At 42.4% G+C, this 23,045-nt stretch overlaps 1 protein-coding gene across 1 annotated transcript; it reads right to left on the bottom strand.

Annotated features, from left to right (window-relative positions):
• Positions 1-5,201: 5,201 nt before the first annotated feature.
• Positions 5,202-22,920, bottom strand: LOC123442109 (3-ketoacyl-CoA synthase 6-like). The gene is made up of 3 exons (XM_045118208.1): positions 22,828-22,920; positions 14,499-15,149; positions 5,202-5,594 (listed from the first exon to the last, which is right to left on the bottom strand). Exons 1-3 carry the CDS (start codon positions 22,918-22,920, stop codon positions 5,202-5,204), a joined length of 1,137 nt encoding a protein of 378 aa, XP_044974143.1.
• Between the last annotated feature and the right edge of the window lie 125 nt (positions 22,921-23,045).

Genomic DNA, 23,045 nt, shown 5'->3' with positions numbered 1-23,045 from the left:
TACCAAAGAAACGTGCTTGCAAAAAGTGTGGAGTTCTGGGGCATATTGCTAGGCTTTGTACCAATGCAGTGGATGCATCATTTGGAGAGGAGGAAAGATGGACATCAGCCAATGCTGAGGAGAATGCAACAGCAATGGAGATTGAAGATGAAGTGGAGAATGCAGCAGCAATGGAGATTGAAGATGCAGTGGAGAATGCAGCAGCAAATGAAACAGAAGATTTTGAAACCATGGCCTTTGATGGTTTTGAAGCTATAAGAGAGGAAGAGGAGGGGGTAATTGTTCCAATTGTGCCTTTAAAGATTACTGAACCCATAGATGACCGTCAAATGGTCGTCAAGTGCTCGGCGAGTGGAACTACTCCATCAGCACCTCCACGGGGAAAACACCAAGTAAAGCCCAAGATCAAAAGGAACAAGAGTCTGAAAGAAAAGAGCATCTCAACTAGGGAAACCAGGAGCAAGACTGTGAAGCCAGCTGCAAACACAATGAGCAAGTCAAAAATTTGAATTAAGTTGTTGCAAAATGTTTGTGTTGTCAATTTGAGGGCGAGCCGATCGCTTAAAACTTAGTAGATTTGTATTAAGATGTTGGCATCTTAAAACTTGGTAGCTTTGAGCTACTGTAATAATGTTGGCATCAGTTGTAATAATGTTGGCATGAGTTGTAATAATGTTGCTTCTACTTTGGTTCCTTATTTGAGTCAAAATTCAAATTTCCATCAAAATTTGAATTTAAATCAATATTTGAATTCGAAAGCTAGGGTAAACAGCCCTATTTGAAATCAAGTTTTTTTTACCTTCCCTAAATGAGACATATATATTTTTATTAACACTTGTTCCATATATATAGGGTAAAAACGAAGTCTCACTATTTATTGATTAATATTCATATTACTACATTTTTTTTGAAAAAATATGCTTTTAATTCAAAACCGTCAAATAACACGTTTTAGATATAAAAATGAAAAAGTAAGTTCAGATCCTTCTTATTCACTCCAAGATGAAGCTATGGAGATTTTTCTGATTTTTTTGAATTTTTTTTTTCAAACCCTAAACCCTCTCTCCCTATTCTACGAACTCTGAAAATGTTCATAGGTGATAGCTCATTTTTGTGAAGGCTTTTTTCATGAAAATGACCTACACCAAGTTTATATTTTTTCTCATAACCTTGTCACATATGACGGCTATGTGCGCAAGAATTACAACATTTTGATTTTTTTTGAATTTTTTTAAAACATTTGAACTTGATTTCGACATGTCACTTCAAAAAATGAATTTTCTAAAAAACGCCCCTATACCGAGTTTATATTTTTGTATGGTAACTAGGTCTCATAAACAGACGAACTACGTTTGTTTTATATTTTTGCGATTTTTTCTAATTTAGTAATGACCATTTGAAATCTGGTCAAACCCTAAGAACCCCGTTGACTCGCTCATAACCCCGCAGAAATGCTCCAAACCCTAGTGTCGAACGTCCGTCGTCGGATCATACCCTAGCGCCAAACACCACCCGTCAGATGTGGGCAGGCATGCACGATCCGCGTGATGCATCCTGATTGGCTACTGCACTGACCTTCTCGGGTTTTTACGATCTGCCCCACTTTACATATGAAATTGTATTTTTCGCACATGACCACCACATGTCAGTGTTAAGAGTTGGTTCAAATATTCAAACTGCAAAATACAATGTGGCAAATCGTCAATATAGCTTCCCCTTTTCCTCTTTTCCATGTGACAGACAAAGGCATCGAGCAGATCGAGCAATTCCTCTGTTTCTTTCCCCATCTTCTCGTTCTTCTTCCTCTCGACCAATTCCTTTGTTTTTTCCTCTCGGGCGATATGTCGACCTCTTCCTCAGCCCCCCGTTCCACGTGGCCGGTGTATGGTCCAGTGCCGATGACTCGATGCACTGACTGCCCACGGATTGCGCCACTGAAGCGGTTGACTTCGAAGGAGGAGAAGAATGGGAACTTTGGGCGCGAGTTCGTCAAATGCGAGAGCAAGCCGGAGGGGCAGGTTAGATCTGAGTTTTCCTCGCATCCTTTATCTCTATTTCATTTTCAGATCGTGAAGAAATGCCACCATTTCAAGTGGATGGATGATTACATCTAGAGGATTCAAGGGTTGTGCTTGCTGGATTCGAGGGGGGATGCAATCCACGAGTTCAATCTGCCCCATGACAGTGCCGCTCCGGCAGCAGCAGCGCGTCCGGAATACCCGACGGTGGTAGATGTCGAACTGAAGACGGAATTGAAGAAGATGAACAAGAACTTCAAGAAGCTGATTGAGTTGAAGAAGCAATCCAATCTGATAGCTTTAGGAATACTTGCTCTAGGAATTTTTTACTTGATGGCCATCTCTCGCTAGAGATGTTTGTCTACTGTTGTTGCCACTGTTTAGCAATCCTCGTCTGTTTATCTCAAATGCAACTCTGTTTAGTGCAACTGTCGATCTCTGAATGTATGCAGTTTACTGTTAAGTTTCGACACTTTCAGTTTCGACACAAGACAACTACCAGTTCAGTGATAGGATTATTTTGTTAGCTAATAACCTCGAGTGTTGGGTCATACCCTAGCTCGTCAGATGACAGTAAGCAATACTTGAGCAGCACGAGGGATATACATCAAGTTCATCTCTTCTCTCTCGCACTTGCCAAACTTTTGTCCTCGAGTTCGTCAGTTCTGCTAGAAAAAAAAACCTAGTTTGCGGGCCCAAAGAGAATCAAGCTGCAATAGGCCCACAAAGGATAAATGAGGCCGAGAAACAAGTGATGTTTATTTTTTTATTTAGGAACGATTGCTTTGTTCTTTTTTGTTTTTGATTGCTTTTTTCATTAATTTGATTGCCCAATCTCTTCTATCTCATTGAGGAATTTTGTTGGCTTTCCTTTATGGGTCCCTTCATTTATCCTTTTGACTAAAGCCAAACATCTCAAAGTGTAGTTTTCTACATAGTGTAATTTATACTTCATGATTGGAAAAAGAGGTCCAACCATACTTCAAACATAGTGTAGTTTTCTACATATTAAAGTAGGGATTAAAGTATATAAAACTACACTTTTGACTAAAGCCAAACATCTCAAAGTATTTGATACTTCAATATTTCTGAAAACCAAAGTATTCTTGGAATACCTAAAAAATACAGAGCTCAGCAAACCAAAGCCATGTACAAATGTACAATATGTTCTTATTTTTAGAAGGCATCTATAAACACATAATTTTTAGTTAGTTTGGTTAATTTTTCCCACGCCAATTAGCCGTGTCTAAACTTGGGACAAACAAAATACAAACATAACAAAGCATTAATATAACACACATAACTTAATATAACTTAGATAGGGTTGCTAGGGCAACATATATAAGTTCTTGGGACATAGACACCAATTTTTTACATAGATAATAATAATTAGTAGCTAGGTTGGGCAACACACACACCAAACTAATACTACATACTACTAGATAGGGTATCTAGGGCAACACCGCCATGTCTTCACCGTCGTCTTCACCTTAACCGCCGGCTTCACCGTCTTCTTCGCCGGCTTCTTCAGTACTCCTCCTCCTCAAGGCCGTTGTCGCCGAGGTGGTACGGGAGGCTGTGCATGCGATCGCGAGCGGGGAAGATGCTCTCGAAGTCGGTGAAGATGTTATAGGTGGTGAATGCGATGAACTCGCACCCACACCAATACACCTTGCCGAGCAAGTGGTAGGCATCGAACTTGTTGGTGAAGTGGACGACGAGCCCTACCGGTGGAGCGTTGGCGTGGGGACGCTGCTCCACGAGGTTGAACATGGGCGGCGAGCCCGCTGGGAGGTGGTGGAAGCCCGCACGGAGGAACCCCCGTGCAAGCTCAGTGCTACCCCTCCAGCGTGAGAACGCCCACACGCGGAGCGATTCCTCGACGACGACCTTGGCGGGGTACCGCCGTTCTGGCGCGGTGGGAGGCCCTTGGAACGTTGGGCCATAGAACTGCATCTTGAACGCTTCGCTGAGTGGAACCGCTCTGGCTTTTGGGGGAAGAAGAGAAGTGGGAGGCACAGATGGATCTGTAGAAGAAGAGGCAATGAAGGGCAGTTTAAATAGCCGGGGGAGACGAAGTGGGTACACGCCCAAACGGCGTAGATCGTGACTCAGTGCTGCTGTGTGAACCGATGCGATCATCAATGTGTGAACTTGAATCGAATCGAGTGTGCTCTGCGTTGGCGGCTCTGCGTGCTCTGTGTTGGCGGCTGCCTCCCCCTGCTGCGTTGGCGGCTGCTTGCCTTCCCCTTTTGCGTGCTCTGCGTTGGCGGCTACCCCTTCTGCATGTCCCTTCTGCCACCGGCACAACTGAATCGAGCGGCAGCCGTGCGGCGTGAACTGATGCCTCGACATATGGACGCGAGCGTGCGAGCGTGCGTGCAGCCTGCCACTTCTGCCACCGGCACGTATGCCTGCGACGCGTGAAACGACGTTGCGGAGTGACTGAATCCACTGGCAACCGTGCGGCACGGATCGATGCGTGCGTGTCGGCGTGCATGCATGCGTTTAGGTCTAGGTCACTAGATGCGTGCGTGGCAGTGTTCGCATGCATAGCAGGCTACATCGATGCCAAAGACGGACATGCATAGCAGGCTACATCGATGCCAAAGACGGGCATGCATAGCAGGCTGCATCCATCGATAGTCGGCTTTTTTAATTTATTACCAACAAACTAACGGGCCCGTCCTATGAACACAAACACGGCCCAACCAGAGAAGCCACAGTCAACAAAGTTCTAACATGGCCGCACAAGTCAGTTAACGGCCAAGACGGCAAACGCCTGTTATCAACATTTGTGAGAGTTTCAGCTAAGGGAGAGGGGAAAAGTGAGCAAAAGTTTAAAGCGTGGGAAAAACTGAGCACAACTAAGGAATTGGGGGCACAGATGGTATAATCCCTTTACTTTATTATAAGCAAACGATGGTTTTGCCTTTTGAGTGCGTGTTTCAAGTGTATCCACTACCTTTTGGAGAAAGGCATTCACCCAACTTCATATGTAAAACCTTAAAACGAAACAAAAATGACAACACAGACAAGTCACCGTTTTTTACAACACACACATGTTGAAATATATTATCCGTCCCATTTTACCAGTTCAAACTTTTGGATGAGTTTGTTGAAGCATGAATTCGATCATACACACATTCAAGATATCCAATTTACCAGTAGTGTCTCCACTACTCATCGCCGTGGCTTTGCTTTTGGGGACTTAATCTGCACTGGATATCGGTGGATGCACCCAGCCCATGGTCCATCGCTATTGGTGTCCGGGACGATGCACTCCCACACCGCGCTGTTGCATTTGAAGCCAGAGCCAAACCCGATCATCCATACGCGATCACCCTCACGCATACGGCCCTTGGCCTCGACATATGCTAGCTCATACCAAACCGAGCAGCTGGACACGTTCCCGAAGCGGTGCAGCGTCATCCCCGACGGCTCGACGTGCTTGTCTGACAGGCCGAGGCTGCGCTGGACCTGGTCGACAACCGCAGACCCACCGGCGTGTATGCAGAAATGCTCAAAGGCCGTCAGGAAGTTGGGGACGTACAACTTGACACACCCGCTGGAATTGTTTTGGGGCGAATAGCTTCCATGCGACGTTTTTGATGTGTGTTATCTTTCATGTGACGTCGTTGGTTGTAATGGCTCTCATGCGACATCTTCCAGCGCAGAAATAGCTATCGTGCGACACTGCTGCCTAATCGAAAGACACATGTTTAAAACTCGAATCACGTGAGCCCGTACGTAACAAAGCGGGACCCACAGCGTGGGACCCAGTAACTTATCCAGCTCAGCATTGGTACAAGAGCAATACCGCGACCTTTCCATCCTCGCCCCGCTCCCCGACCGTTGTTGTTCTTCTTCCCCGGCGACGACGGTAAGCAACGCCGTTTGGGGCCGCGACCTAGCAATGTCGAGCTCCGCTTCATCCTCCCGCCGCTCATGGCCGCGCTATGGCGAAGTGCCCATGACAAGGTGTCCTGCATGTCCACGTACCGCACCCCTGAAGCAGCTAGTCACAACGACCGACAAGAATGACAACCTTGGGCGGGAATTCGTGAAATGCGAGAGCAAACAAGAGCAGGGAAAGGTGAGATTTTACTTCTTAATATGCCAATTTTGGTTTTTGTCCCCCAATTTCATATTTCTCATCAGATTTGGGATTTAGGGTTCATCTTTCCGATTTCAGAAATTGAAGCAATGCGCCCATTTTGAGTGGCTAGATGACTACATAGAGCGGATTCAACTGGAGGGTGCATCACGGGAGCTCGATTTACCGTTGGAGGCGGAGAAGTTTGGATCTGGGGCCCCTGGATCTGGCAATTCCATTGATGCTACTGTGGGGGATGCAGCAGGGACGGCAGAGCTGAAGAAGCTCAACAAGAAGATGAAGAAACTAATCGAATTGAAGAAGCAGGGCAATTTGATGGCCGGAATTTTTTATGTTTGTGTAATTTCTCTTGCATTTGTTTATGTGATGATAATTAGTCGTTAGTGAATAGATTGGGCATCATGTGTAATCGTAATGATATGGATGTTTGAATAATACTGTTGTGCTATACGAATTCGGCATGTTTTCTCGTCTTCTCCACTCTGTTTCGGTCCCGTTTATACAGTTCTGCAGTTCATCGTCAGTTTCAGTTTCGGTGGTAGGGGGAAAAGGAAAAAAAAGGGTTCGTCGACAATTGCCCGAAAAGGCCAGACCCATATAGAAGGTAGGCAGGGCCGAATAGAACATATTCAGGCCCATTGATAACAAAGGTGTAGCTAGTGCAAAAAAAGTGCACACGATCATTGACATCGATATATACAGGCCCATTGATAAAAAAGTTGTTTCTAGTGCAAAAAAAAATGCACAGGGCCGAATAGGAAACCAGCGCTGATTATAGTACTCCCTCCGTCACAGTTTACAGGGCGCGCTTCAACAATCTCTGGGACCAAGGTGATTAGCGATTGGACTGAAAATAATATTGATGGTTATACCATCATACCTAATTATTGAAAAAATTAACGTGCGGTAACCTCCCGGTCAGTAAGCAAACCATCATCGTGCATGCACCGGTGGAGACCCGGCGAACAGAACTGCATGCAGTTATTCCAACCCCCCCCCCCTACACATCTGCATGGAGAGAAAATTGTGGGCTTTATTGCGGTTACCACATCCTAATTAATTAAGTATTAAACCAAACACGCCTAAAATCCTTTCGGTGATGAAAATGCATGGGAATCAAAGTGCGTTTTTAAACTGTGACAGAGGGAGTAGCACATTATAGTAGTACTGCCACTTGTTTCATCCGGAGTAGTTGCATGCATATTAATTTGATCCCATGCATCTATTCCTTCAAGGACCAACGCATGCAGTTTATGCGTCACGTTTTTTTGGGTTTGAAGAGATCTTCTAATTAATAGCATGTTTTTAGTTGAGAGTGCCTAGGTTACAGTTTATGCGTTATGTTTTTTGGGTTTGAAGAGGTCTTCTAATTAATAGCATTGACTAGCAGTGTATCAAATCTCTACGTGCCTAGGTTGCAGTGCATCGCATACAAGAATAATATGACTTGCTTGTCATATACTCCCTCCGTTTCTTTTTAGTCCGCATACAAGAATGTGCACCGGTTGTTACGTGCCAAGTTTTTAGTGTAACTTGCATGTCAAACTCAAAGTTAGCCTCGAAAAACGCATTTGGGAAGTAGGTTGTTATGGTGTTTTCAAAGTTTGTGCACCGGTGTTTTCAAAGTTTGTGCACCGGTGTTTCCGAGCAGTTCTCTGTCATTTCTATCGGGAGACATTAATATAGTGCATAATGCATAAAACATTAATATGTTCCGAGTAGGTTGTTAGGGTTTAGGATTTATGTTTATGTTAAAAATGTTATTCCCTCCTCACTCATGGTTCTCCGGCAAAGATAGTCACAACCGGGGCATAATGCATAAAACATATAATGCATAGAACATAGAACTAGATAGAAATATTACGATAAAACATAAAACATAAAATATAAGGGGCATCGGGTACCCTAGTAGCATACAACATATAAAAATACTAGATAAAAATATAAAAAGACGGGCACACACGCCCCAACTACTAGATAAAAATATAAAAAAACTCCTCGGCCAGGAGAAGACTCCTTGGCCAGCAGAAGTCTCCTTGGCCCCTCCTTCGCCGGCGCCCCTCACTCGTCGTTCTCCGGGGACGACATCAGCTGGTAGGGGAGGGCGTGCATGCCGTTGGGCTCGGGGAAGATGTGGTGGAAGTTGGTGAAGATGTTGTAGGTGGTGAACGCGATGAACTCACATCCACACCAAAACACCTGGCCGAGGAGGTGGTACGCGTCATAGCGGTTGGTGAAGGTCACGTAGAGGCCAATGACGAAGCCGTTGGGGTTGCCATCGACCTCCTCGTGGAGGTCGAACATGGGCGAAGTGCCTGGAGGGAGGTGGTGGTAGCCGGCGTGGAGGAAGAAGCTAGCCATCTCTCTAGGGCCCCTCCACCTTGAGATGGCCCAAATCCGCAGGCTATTCTCGACCATTTCGTCGGGCGGGAACTCCCTCTCCGGCACAGTGCGAGGGCGACGGTAGGTCGGGCCATTGAATTGCATCGTGGCTCGAGTGGGGGTTGTATTTCGCTTGGAAAGAAGAAGAAGATGCAGAGGAGGAGGCTTGAGAGATGAGTGTGAGAGGGATGAGGATATGGTGCCCTTTTATAGTCGCGTTGCACCCGTAGTCAATGTACACGATTGATCATTTTCTCTCCTCCGCGTGCTGGCGTAATTAATGGGCGTGCAAAAAAACGGCAGAGCATCCAAAGAGGCACAGGCGAGATGCTTCGTTTTTAATCGGCGTGAGAAACTGTGTCACCGACGCGTCCATCCCGTGTTCTGAGGTTCGTGCATGCAATTGTTAAAAATAGCTTAGATGCGACGTACCGCTGCGCCCCTGTCGCCCGTTTTAATGCGTCGCTGCATGGCAGCTAGGCTATGTTCATTTGGCAGAATAGCTAGGTTGCGACGCCGTTGCACGGCATGCAGGGTGGCCCATCTCGCTGTGACGCACGCCAGGCTCTGTAGGGCCGATCTTCTCGGCCCAACGGTCACTGAGATGCTCCCCCGCTCAACGTTATCCGCTCGGCCCAACGGTCACTCAGATACTCCCCCACACCCGCGGCCTATCCGACGGCCGCAGTTTGGCCTTACGGTTAGATAGACGGTGGACGTTTGGCGTTAGGGTTAGATGGGGTTTGGAGGCAGTCAACGGGTTCTCTGAAAGGTTTGACCGAACATTCAAATGTGTGTAACTAATTCAAAAAAAAAATCTAAAAAATGAAAAACCAGCGCATATAGTCTTTTATGTTACATAGTTATGATATAAAATGATAAACTTGATGTAATGATCTTTGCATGAAAAAACCTTCACAAATTGGACTATCTCGAGTAAGGTTGCATAGAGTCTAAAGAGTGAGAAGAGGGTTTCAGGTTTTGAAAATTCAAAAAATCAGAAACCCTCACCTTTTAGCTTCATTTTGGAGTGACTAAGCACGATCAGAAGTTATTTTTGCATTTTGAAATTTTTAAACTTGTTTTGTTGGTGACTTTATATTAAAGGGTGTTTTTCAAAAATAAATTAATAATATGAATACTTATTCAAAAAAAGGTGAGACTTCGTATTGATCCTATATAGGTATAATATAAGCTAAGAAAATCTTTTTGGGTGATTTTGAGAAGGTGTTAGGGTTAGATGGGGTTTGGAGGAAGTCAACGGGGTTTTGAAAGGTTTGACCGAACATTCAAATGTGTGTAACTAATTCAAAAAAATCTAAAAAATGAAAAACTAGCGCATATAGTCTTGTTATGTTACATAGTTATGATATAAAATGATAAACTTTGATGTAATGATCTTTGCATGAAAAAACCTTCACAAATTGGACTATCTCAACTGAGGTTGCATAGAGTTTAAAAGAGTGAGAAGAGGGTTTCAGGTTTTGAAAATTCAAAAAATTAGAAAACCTCACCTTAGCTTCATTTTCGAGTGACTAAGCAAGATCTGAAGTTATTTTTGCATTTTAAAATTTTAAACTTTTTTTGTTGCTGACTTTGTATTAAAAGGTGTTTTTTCAAAAATAAATTAATAATATGAATACTTATTCAAAAAAAAGGTGAGACTTCGTATTGATCCTATATAGGTATAATATAAGCTAAGAAAATTTTTTTGGGTGATTTTGAGAAGGTTGAAAAAAAAACTTGCTTAGAAATGGGGTCGTTTTCCCTTACTTTGGAGCTTGTTTGGACAACATTTTGAGTGACTATGAGTTGGACTTCGCAAAAAGGGTTGGATTTATGAACTAAAGTGCATAGTAGTATATAAAACAGTGCAACATCACAGAACAAACAAATGAACTCCAAAAATATTGGAGATAGGTTCAAATTTGAATGTCGGTTCAAATTTGAATTTTATTTTCAAGTCAAATCAACATCATAGCACATAAGTTTTACATCAAAGAACATAAGTTTTCACATCAAATGACAACAAATTTAAGTTTTCAAATCAAATCACATCACATTTGAATGATTTCGACTCTATTTCTTTTGCTCCTTTCTACCACTCGATTTCTTCTCCTTTTTTCCACTGTTTGGTTCCACGGCGCACAGTTTGTTGATGCTGATGCTCTTCGTATTCTTGCCAACAACTCCACTAGGCTCTCTCAATTTTTGTACCTGGCCATGTCCCACTTCTTCAGTTTGCACTTCTACATATTGAGTAGATGGCACACATTGTTCAATTTCTTCAGTTTGCAACTCAACACTTGGCATCAAAGCCTTCAAACATGGCAACACAGCTGCCAAAGCAGATTCAGTAACAGTTTCAGTTTGCAACTCAACACTTGGCAGCACAACCTCCAAACATGGCACAACCTCTAGGCGTGGCAGCACAACAGTTGCTTCATCTGCAACAATTTCAGATTGTCCTAGCGCCTGCAAAAAAGATTCAGTAACAGTTTCAGTTAGCTCATGTTCAGCAGTAACAGTTTCAGTTAGCTCATGTTCAGCTGTAACAGTTGCAGCAGTAATAGTTCTCTTCATTCTAAAGCAATTGAGTCTTGCTTTTTTCTGCACGCTTCCTCCTAAAACAAGAGGTGGGCCTTTTTCTGCACGCTTCCTCCTAAAACATAAAGCATTTCACTTGGTTAGATACTAGAACAAGTAGCAAAATCAAAAACTTGCAAAAACAGTAACATCAAAATACTTTGGCCTCTGAGGAGTGTAGATGCATTTGGATGAACCAATTCTATGCCCAAGTACCTCACACAACTTGCACCTATTTTTGTTACCTTTTTGAGCCCTTTTGGGCTTTTCATTCTTCTCCTTTTACTTTTCCTTTTCCCGTTCCTACTACAACCATCTTTCTCAAACCAAGCTTTGAATCTGCTCTATTTTGGCCTCCGAGTCTTTCTTCTAGTGACAGGGGGACACAAGGTAAATTCTATTTCCACCTCAGGCCACTGAGATTGGTGAGTCAGTGCAGGAATTGGACTTCCATATGCAGCTTTGAATTTTTGTACTGAATAATACTCATGCAAATATGGGTGCATATTTAACCTGGGTTTAGATGTCAAAAAAAGTATTGCATGCTCACATGGTTTTCCAGTGTGTTGTCACTCTTGGCAAGTGCACTCATGCAGCTCAGTATTTACCACATGCCTCTTGCCACTCGTTGTATCTCTAACTTCAGCACCCCACAAGGAAGATTTCTCAACAGATAGATGTGAAAGATTTCTACTCCTGTTGACCACCTATTGTACCACTGCTGGAAGCTTGTCCCCTTCCAAAATATTAGCAGTTTTTCCTCTCAACTCCCACAAACGCATGATCATGATCCTTATTTGGTCCACGATGTCATGCACAGGAAATTCTTTCAAATCCTTCACTTTGTTGTTAAAACTTTCTGCCAAGTTGTTATTGATATGATCACATTTTATGGCAGTATTAAAACCTGATCTGTACCACAACAAAGAATGGTGGTTGTTCAACCATGAAGCAAATTCATTATCACTACATGATGTCAATATCTTACCAAGGTGATAGAAATGTGTTTGTCTGGTGTACGATCTTGCTGCCGGCCACATGCGCCCAAATTCATCTCCTCTGAATTTTTTTATTAGATTCATCCACATATGTCCAAAGCACTCTCTCTGCTCAGCATGGGGGAAACTATTTTTACTGCATTTTCCAACCCTTTACATGCATCTGTGTGGATGGCCAAAGGAGAAACTGGCCATATGCATCTTTTCAGTAGCATCATAAACCATATCCATGATGCCTCTGTCTCTGATTGAAACATTCCTATTGCAACTGGGAACATCCAGTTGTGTCCATCTAGAGCATTGCATGCAGCCAACTGACCATTCCACTTTCCAGTAAAAAAAGATGAGTCTATGCTCAAATATGGACGACAACCTGCTTTGAATCCATCTACGCAAGGTTTCAAACACATAAAAAACTTGCTGAAAAAAACCTTGCCATCCTCTGTTACCTCTGTATCTATCTCCACCACACTTCCAGGTGACCTCTTCTCCATCTCTGCTTTAAAACTATACAACATCGTAAATGTATTTTCCCAGTCACCATACAATGATTTTATGGCCCTTTGTTTTGCTTTCCACACTGTGGTATATTGCAGTTGCATGGGGTACAGCTTCCCAAGTCAACTTTAAGCCTCTTTACAGTACTGTTTGGAGTCTTGGCTAAAATAGGAGTAATCTTCTCTGTAATCCAAAGCTGTGATGTCATCTTTGAAACTCTCTGTGAAGTGGTCATACATGTATGCTGGTGTGGTATTTGATTTACCCTTACTGTACTTCCATCAGGTTGTAGTCTGGCAGATATGTACCATTTGCAAGCATTGCCACCACCATCATAACCTTTGCACCGAGCATAAAATTTATTTCGATCAGTCCACATAGTCTTGGCGTCGAACTCTTTTTTCACTGCGTAGGTCCTGAAAGACATCCTAAACTCAACCATGCTTGGCCACAACTTTCCCACCTCAATAACTGGGTTCTCTTTGTCATACAACAAACCAGCTCATTATCATTTGTATCATCCACATCATCTGCAGCATTTCTCATCAGCTCTTCTTCATCCTCATTTGCATTTCTAGGGCCTGTGTTACCATCAGCAGGCAAAGAACTGTTATCCTTCTCCTTATCTTTGTCATCAACTTGAATGCCAAACATTTCGGCCATATCAATGTCAGATATTGGTGCAATGACCAAATCTGTTTTTTCATTCAACTCTACTACATTCCAGTCAACAACAATCTTCCTAGCACCATGGGTTCCCTCCTCTCCATCTGCATCAATCCATGTATCATCATATACTACAGTCAGTTCAGTCAACAATGCCAACATACTATTCTTTTGTGAAACCCACACATCATCTTCCAGCTGTGCAGCCATCGTTGATGGCACATAACCAACTATGGAATTAGTTTGCAGATCAATTAGCTCTGCATAAAATGTTACTTGTTTGCATGCCCACCCTTCTTGCTGATCAATTTTCAGCAACCATGGATTCTCCATCTTTAATTCTAACATATTCACCATAATAGTTGTCGAAACATTGTAGAGATACCTCTTGTTCTGGACCCCAAACAATACTCCCCCCAATTCTCTCCACCAAATTGCCCACGACCTTCTCCTTCATGCTCTCTAATTCCTGGGGATTAACATCTACAAGTTCGACATCCAACCTCATGGAGGTATCTATATAAATGTCTTGGACACTGCCATCACTGAGCTTGGCTTTACAGGAAAAAATGCACTATAATTGCGAATGTGGTGGTAGAACCAGAACCTCCCCTGTTTTGTCAATGGCGGGCAGCGATAGTGTAAGCTACGGTCACTAGCAAATCGAGTTTGATAACACCTAAAATAGAAAAGAGGGAGGGGCGACATTACCGATTTGTAGCACTGTCTCCTCGCTCCATCTAATTCAGCCCCCACGCTCCTATCCAATCGAGATTCTAAATCGCCAAGAAACAGAGCATGAGGCCACAAATCTATCCAAAATTCTGGGGAATGGGACTAGGGTTTCGAAAATACTCACTCGCAATAGCTCTGCTGCTGCCGAGAAAGGCGCTCCACCACCGCGGAGAAGAAACTGCTGCCTCTGCCGGAGAAGATGCACACGGCGGTGCTGCTCACCCAGTCGTGCACGGTCGAGTCGAGTATGGTCACACAGTCACCAGTCGAGTAGTGGACGGTTGACTCTTGAGGACGTGTCCCTAGGTGGACCCCACCAGTCAGAGCACATTCCTAACCAAATCTCAGCCTAACTAACAGCCAGCCAGCCCCGTAAACGGGTTGTGTTTCTTGAGCTATTTCTGCGTTGATAGATGTCGCATGAGAGCCATTACAACCAACGACGTCGCATGAGAGATAATTCAACTCAACGACGTCGCATGGGAGCTAATGACCAATTTTTTGTGCCACGAAAGACATCGCAAACAGAAGCTGCTCAGAGATTGGAAGGACGATTGGTACGATGGAGGTGATGTTGGCTTTCAGGGCGCGGCCGGCGACGACAATCAGGTCCATGGAGAGGCCGGCGCCCTTGTTCCCCTTGCCGTCCTCCTCCTGATATATGGACCGGTATGACTTGTCATCCTCCGCGGTGGTCGTACGCACGGCGGACGTGAGCGGGAATCGGGCATCGGCAGTGGACGTGGACAGCAGCGCCGCCGCACCGCCCATGCTGAACAAGCGATATGGCAGCGGCATGGGCCGCTCGTTCCCGATGTAGAGGAGGGGCGACAGGGTCTCCGTGGACACGACCAACGCTCGTGCGCCTGGAGGCGCCGACCGCAGGAGGTTCCTCGCAAGCTCCACCGATATCAGCCTGCCACTGCACCCCATCTCGGACAGGTGCACGCCGCGGATGTGGCCTCGCAGCTTGTACTTATTAACGACCATGTCGGCGAAGGACGGCGTGAGGCTGAAGGCGCTGCAGTTGACGACGAGTATGTGGTCCGCTGGACATGAAACATTTTCCGGTGGCTTTGGTAGAATAATGCTGCCTATTTCTATTGTGGAAGAAAATTCGACTAATGTTTCCCTGGATTGAGAGTTGTGCTGAAATAAAGTCAAGATGGTTATGTGTGGCGGTGAAGTTGTGAGCTAGATTTATCACTTCCTCTGTTTTAACTGTCTCACATCATGATTCATCTGATGTGGTGCAAAGATCCTTGATGGTTTTATCAATGTCAAGTTAATTTCCTTTATTTCTCTGCAATAGGTATATGTAAGTTGACCGGATTTGCAATTCGGATAGGTCAATTTTGTGTGTGTGGGGGGGGGGGGGTGGTGGAGAGAAGAAAGATGAAGGAACAAGAAAGAAGGACAGCATTGTATCTTAATATGGTGACTCAGGCCTATCCCAAAACTAATTTTCAGGTGACTAGCCTAAAGCGTGTACTTCCTTTTCCTGGAAAATTGTGTAGCTATCATTTTCGACTTTTATTGAACAATAGATTTTAATTCTTCAATATTATTTCAATACTTAATAACTTCAACTCATGTTTAGTAGTAGTTTTGTGCGGTTATGACCCTCCAAAAAGTTTTTATAGCGAATAAAATCTGATAGTAACCTAGTCGACAGTGACATATTTGGACCCTGATTTTCGAATGGAAACTCTTTTTTAAACTAAATAAAAAATATTACACAATTGAAATCTTTAATATACATTTCCTTATTAATTTGTCATGAGATTATAAACAACACGAGAAAAATAAAAAAATAATTCTGTAAATATGTTATTAATCTAATTCATGTTCTCCCTTTTTCTTCTCTCTTGCCCCGCATGCAGGCGGTTTCATCATTCTTTGTCATGGTTATTGATGATGGCGCTAACCCTCGCAATTACATTCCCTTCGTCCTTAACACATTTATCCTCCTATTCATTATCAAATACAAAAGTATTATCCCGACTTTGCAGTTCATTTAATTTGTTTTTTATAATTATGGACTCAATTAAGCTTTAGCTCCAAAATGCTGAAAAGTTTCGTTTCAAAAGTAACAAAAATAAAAATGTGTTATATTTGTAATTGTGAATACTATTGCCACTTCTAATAACCCTAATGAAAACCCACAATTTGTTGGAAAACGACGCTTTTGAGCTTGGTTAGGGGGCATACATAACTAAACGTATTATTCCTGAGAGGCCACCAAACAAACAAATATCAGTGTGATATGTTTTGAGAGCATGATTTATCTCCCCGCCTTAAGACTTTAGAGACATAAGATGACTGAACGATACATTTATACTAAACATTTTTAATTATTTATAATAATTCAGTTAACAATTTTAAATTTATTTTCTAATGAACCAATCGTAATTTGACGAACTTATTTACTATATACTTAAAAATATTATTCACATGTAATAATAAAATTTAAAATTCACTATCGTACTTCAGTTTTCTCATTGTTACACACACAAAAGTACTATGGTAGAACACCATTTTTCATCAATCAAATATGTGTTTAAATAGAACTGAGGCAAGAAGTAGATGACAATATCACATTTATTTGTGTAATAATTGTGTCATTAATTAGATGTACATATTGTGACCACGTATGGTTTTATTATATCTAAACTTCAAGGTATAGATAATTTTTCTTTTGTAATTAATATCCTGATATAACATTCTAGAGAGGACTGCCCTAGTAATAGAAAATTAAGAGTGTTTTCTGTAGGTGCAAATGTACTTTTATTCCATAATTACGGAGTTACAATTGAGAGTGGGACGAAATCATTGTTTTGACCTTGAGCACGAATTCATCACAAATTGAAGTCGACTGCAAAGAATTTCACGATCTGACCCTTATGGCAACACCATAGACCGCGGCGTTGCCAGTCTGCATAGAAACGCCGAGATATGCTGCATTGCTGACCTGGCCCACTCCCAGGTGGAGCACGCATTTTCTGGTGACGTGGCAGGCCAGCAACGTCGAGCCCCTCTCCGTTTCTGGCAACGCCGTTGTCCTTGATGTTTCTCATCCAGATATTTTAGTTGCCCATGGGGCTCTCATCCACCTCTCACCACTCACTCTCTTCTCCCCCATTGGCCTATCCCGAGATGCCTCTCTTTTATCCCTTTGTTTCCCCCACTACCCCCTCTCAAATGCACTACTAGAAAAACAGCTATAGCCAATATGGACACTAATGACGCACTATACATGTGGTGCGTCATTACTAAATAGTAATGACGCACCACGTGTAGGTGCGCCATTAGTAACCAAAACAGTAATGGCGCACCAGGTGAAAAGTGCGCCATTACTAAGTTTGACCAAGGTTTGACCCAGTCATACACATAGTAATGACGCACTTTTTATTGATGCGTCATTACTCAGTTGACATAGTAATGACGCACCTTCAGAAAGTGCGCCATTACTATGTGTATAACTCGGTCAAACCTTGGTCAAACTTAGTAATGACGCACTTTGTAAATGTGCGCCATTACTATGTCAACTTAGTAATGGCGCACCTATACAAAGTGCGTCATTACTAACTTTGACCAAATCATACACATAGTAATGGTGCACTTTGTATAGGTGCGCCATTACTAAATGCACCCCCGTGGACCGTCTTTTCAGTTTTTAAAAATATAAAAGAAAATAATGGAAATGTCAAAAAAATGATAGAAAATAAGTTTCTCATGTGATATGTGGTCTAGTTGTTGGGAAAATTTACAAATAAGAATTTCAACTTTATTTGTAAAATATTTGTGGAATTTAGTAAAATGGTATAACTTTTGCATATCAACTCGGATTAAAAAGTTTTTTATATGAAAAATCATCTACTCGGAAAGTTACATCCGAATTCAATCGGGGGAACCCCGTTGAAGATTTTTAGAATCCCAAAAACCTAACAGAATAAAAGATACGAGGCTTTTAAGATCTAGAGTGGAAAAAATAGAAAAAAATTCAAACTTAGTAATGACGCACCATTTGCTAGGTGCGCCACTAGTAACAAAAAAATGGTTTCGAATTTTATTTTTGAAAAAAAAGTTCAAAATGTGATACGTAATATGACCGAGAAGTTTGAAATATTTTTTCAAAATTTCATCACACTCATAACATGAACAAAGTCCTAGACATCAACAAGGTTTAATAGGATTGATATGATAAATATATCAACAAGTATCTGTTAGGTGCGCCATTACTATCTGTGATAGTAATGACGCACCAAATGTACAATGTGCGCCATTACTAACAATTACTAATGGCGTGATAATAGTGGCGCACCTATAGTGCGCCATTAATAGGAAAAATAGGTGCGCAACTAACAACCTTTTTTGTAGTAGTGATGCATGGAAAATGATTGGGTATCTCTGTGGATCCGGTGTCTTTTCGGTTCCTTCAGGTAACCTCGTCCATCTCACAAAATTTTACTGGTTGTATTTTTCTATTTGGATTGTTTTGTTCATGTGGTTCCTAACCCTAGTTTTGAACATTGGTTGTTATATGATGTTCATGAGTATTGTTGTTTCAAAAGTGTGGCATTGTGATCTTGGTGTCCAAAGTTAAGATTTAGGGCTAGGGTTATGTCTAATGTTAAGACGTAGGGTTAGGGTTTGGGTTTGGGTAATGCTTAATTTGCATGGACAAAGTTGTTTTTAGTGATTTTCTTATCAATGTGGTGCATTTCTTGTACTGATGTTTGTCTTTTGTAGATGGAAAATATTGTGAATATTCATTATGTTGACAAAGAGGCATTCATACTGAGGGTCATATAAGAGAGATTCATTCGGGTTGTGTTTCCTCCACCGAAGTAGTGGAGGAACCTAAACAAACAAACACATAATTTGTTACTTCTGTCAACTTGTCACAATATGAAAGTCATAGAATACAGAAAAATAATCATCAAGACTAGGATAATTACCTCTTCTCTTTCCACTAGCACCGCGCGATGCTTCTGCTCGTAGAAATCATCAAGGCCCGGATATTTATCCGGCTGAAACATCCTAAATAATATGAACAAATTCTTTTAGGCATTCACCTAGTGCCAAAAACAATCACACTACACCTAGTGCCAAAAACCTAGGCATTCACTTGGTGCCAATAATATGAACAAAACCTAGGCATACACCTAGTGCCAATAATATGAACAAAACCTAGGTTACACCTAGTGCCACCAAAAACTACACCTAGTGCCAAAAACATAGGCATTCACCATCACAAATTTAGTTTTACTTGAAAACATAGGCATATTAACCATCACAAATTTGATTTTACTTCAAAACCTAGGTTACACCTAGTGCAAAAAAGCTCGACAAATACAAAGTTATTGCAAAAACTAATTGGATGGATTGGAGGAGCTTACCGGCCACTTCGATTTGCCGTAAAGAACCGACAAAATGGTTGAGGGAGGAGGGAGATCGAAGGGGGGATCGGGAGGAGGAGGGCACTGTTTTTCGCCAAGCCTCGCAGGGAACAGAGGAGGAAGAATGGGTGGTTGGTGGGCGATGGGGCAGGCCGGGGCAGATATCGCCCCTAGAAACGCCAAGGAGCTTGGCGTTGCAGTGCTGGCAGGAAACGCCACAATACACTGGCGTTTGTAGTGCTGGCAGGAAACGCCACATTACACCGGCGTTTCACAGTTCACCAGCAACGCAACGGATTACGGTGTTTCTGAAAAGGGTTAGATCATGAAATTGTTTCGTGGCGAGTTTATTTTGTGCTCATATTTACTGAGAAGGTCAAAACAGTGATTGTGTCCCAACTGCAGGACCTGGCTCACCCGCCAGTGGACTTCACCATGAGGATCGGCAGGCATGGGGGCGTCCTCCACTGCATATACATTGACATCCTCTTGCCTTCACACTGAAGCCCTATTTGGATTATAGTTTTCTTGCTAAATACACTTGTAAAAAATACAGACATTCCCTGATCGTTTTGGATTCTGGCTGAAAATTGCTCTGGCCCTGTAATTTACACCAATAAGTTAAATACGTCTGCGTCAAAATACATCCATACCAAACGCGTCCTCAGTATGTTTGGTCTACAACGGTACACATGCCCTAATCCGCGCATACAAAGAGTCATCGCTCCTGCAGCTCTCGTGACGCCGGGGTGGTTTAAGCCATTTTTATGATGGACGTGGAGCCTGGTGACGCTGAGACAAACCTCATCTCTTTTGCTCCTAACGGTACCTTTGTTGGGAGAAAGCTGATGTGAGTAACCTTGTGAGCTAAAGGTAAAACTTGCTAACTCCCTAATCCGCACATACAAAGAGTCATCGCTCCTGCAGCTCTCGTGACGCCGGGGTGGTTTAAGCCATTTTTATGATGGACGTGGAGCCTGGTGACACTGAGACAAACCTCATCTCTTTTGCTCCTAACGGTACCTTTGTTGGGAGAAAGCTGATGTGAGTAACCTTGTGAGCTAAAGGTAAAACTTGCTAACTTAAGGTTGACGGTGGCGGTCGGCAAGGCCGTACATAATCCAACTTGGCATTGCTCTCCGTTTCCGAAAAGGTATGCTGTCGTCGCGGTGGATGAAGTGATGAAAGATTATGAGGAGCTGAAGCTGGACTACCCTGCAGGTGAAGATAGGGATTTGACTAAACTTGGAGAAGTCAAAAAACAGACCGTTGTATGGTCAAAGGAGCACATCTTGCTTCCAAATTGACCATCAAGGCCACCGACTCCTCAGAGCAGCACTCCTTCTTCGCCTCCACCTCATCAGTCTCCAGCGCAACCCCGTCTTCGCCGCCTCACCAGTCTCCAGCGCAACCGTCGTCTTTGCCGCCTCACCAGTCTCTAGCGCAGCCGCCTCCACCACCGCATCTCAGCCGTCTCCACCACCCCGTCAGCCGTCTCTGTCCACTGAGGATCAGAGCAAAAAATGCAAACGTACCACCGCTAATTGTGGCGGCAGAAAGGGGTTCCGATCATCGAAACGTAAGTTGCCGCTCCTCCCAAAAGTTGGAGATGCTCTTAGAGGGCGCAGCTTATTTAGCGTCTCTATTGGAGATGCTCTAATGGAACTTGCTCACCCGCCAATGGACTTCACTATGGTGATTGGCTCCTAGGTCGATAGCCATGGGGACATCGTGCAGTGCCCCTACATAGTCCAGTGTCTCAATATCGCCATCATTCTGTCGTCACCCCGGGTATGTTGATCTATGCGTGCAAATAGCTTGCCGCTCCCAGTACACTTGCGATGCCTAGCGTGGTGTGTACTATATGTATGCTGAACTTGGAGCCTGGTGATGCTAAGTAAAACATCACATCTTTGATTCCTAACACTACCCCTAGGAGAAGGTCGATGTGCCTATTAGGTTGCTACACAAAATGTTCGGAGATAAACCATGATAATTTGCATCAACTCTATTGTTTTGAATCTTGTCTTCTCAGTGTGTGTGTGCGTGTCTATTGAAAGTTTATTCGTCACTCCGGATGCAAAATAAGTTATTCTTCACCCAGGTAATCTTACGACCGTTTTATAAGTAAATTACATTTTGCAATACCAATAGTTACATTAATATTGATTCATTACATAAAACTTGATGTAAAAAACTAAAAATATAAGTCTTAAGACCAGAAAAATCGCATTTCGTATAAGTCTTAAGACCAGAAAAATCGCATTTCATGTATATTTTACATTATGTTTTTATTTTCGTAATTTTACGTGACTTTAAATATTTTTTATGGTGACTATATATTTTATTACGGTCTTTTTCTACGTATGAAATAAGAAAAAAAATTGAAATATAAAATTACGGTGCATTGATGTGAAAATAGAGGGTGAAAAATAGTCAATCCACACACACATATATATATATACACACACACACATTTTGAATGCCTAAACCACCACGGTTGAAAGAATAAACTTCTAATGGAAATATTTTTGACCCTAACTTGTTGCTCTATTTGTTGCAACATTATTTTTTGCATTACTAGTGTTCCTTCAACTTTTTTTCATCACAAGTAAACATCACAACTAAATACGAAATTATATGAATTATATAAGAATGTGTCATACACTTTTTTTATTACATAAATTTGTAATGCATGAATATTTTCAATTACAAGAATATTTAAAACGTCTGTTGACTACTTTATTACATGGTGAAATTTTTTAATAACTTGAACATGTTTTTAAATGCATTAAAAATTTATAATTACATCCAAATTTCTATCAATTCAGTGAATAGTTTTTCTAATGACACAAACATTTACAAAAATTCACCGTACACTTTTTAAATTGCAATCTTGCTATAACCTTATAAGTTGAAGTGCTTCATCATGTAACGATGATACCATGCTCATCTTTGGTTTGGCGGTCGACTACTCAGAATGGGGAGTAACATAGAATACTAACATGCATATATTAATAGTCTAAATTATTACCTTCACAGTTAGATAGTAACAAAGGAGTCGTAACATTGAGCCTTTCATTTATTAGCTTATAGACTCATCTTGCCTTGATATGCGTTATGTTACTCATATTATGAGTAACTAGATAAGTTACTCAATTTCTCCCTCTTCTCATTAATTAGTTGTCACATCATATTTTTTACTTAGGTGGTATCTATGTTAGTACCTATGTTACTTTCATTGTGGGTAGTCTCATGCAGTAAACCAAAGAGTTGTCTCTGGATTATTTGCAGTCTTTACCAACATTAATTAGGGAGGAAATGGAAAGATTTTCAAACTCATCATGTACATCTCTTCAAATGACTTGAGGGAGTTGTCCCATTTTTCGTTTCCAGTTTCCAGTAGGAGGCCCTAAACAGCACACCTTCAGTTTACAGTAGTCGTGCATGCCTTCCATCCTTTTGTTATAAGAACTCGTGTTCCACTCTCCACCATTGGAGACAAAGAGAGCAGGCATCGAGACATGGTGTTACAACTGTGGCCGCACCGAAGGTCAGAGAGACACACATCGTGGGCTATGGGACAGTTGTCCTCCGCATCTTCCCAAGAAAGGGCAAGGCACCGAGGATGGCTACGGCCTCA

The sequence above is a fragment of the Hordeum vulgare genome, chromosome 3H (genome assembly GCF_904849725.1).
Source record: "Hordeum vulgare subsp. vulgare chromosome 3H, MorexV3_pseudomolecules_assembly, whole genome shotgun sequence".
In the NCBI taxonomy this organism is placed as follows: Eukaryota; Viridiplantae; Streptophyta; class Magnoliopsida; order Poales; family Poaceae; genus Hordeum; species Hordeum vulgare.
This window is presented reverse-complemented; position numbering and strand designations above follow the sequence as displayed.

What these genes read in the sequence shown, in the direction of transcription:
- LOC123442109 (XM_045118208.1), bottom strand. Translation starts at nt 22,920, where the DNA reads ATGCCTGCTCTCTTTGTCTCCAATGGTGGAGAGTGGAACACGAGTTCT. An exon ending in ACGACTACTGTAAACTGAAG is followed by an intron (nt 15,150 to 22,827) that starts GTGTGCTGTTTA and finishes ACTTTATTTCAG; the next exon opens with CACAACTCTCAATCCAGGGA. An exon ending in TGTCTTTCGTGGCACAAAAA is followed by an intron (nt 5,595 to 14,498) that starts ATTGGTCATTAG and finishes TCGCCCCAAAAC; the next exon opens with AATTCCAGCGGGTGTGTCAA.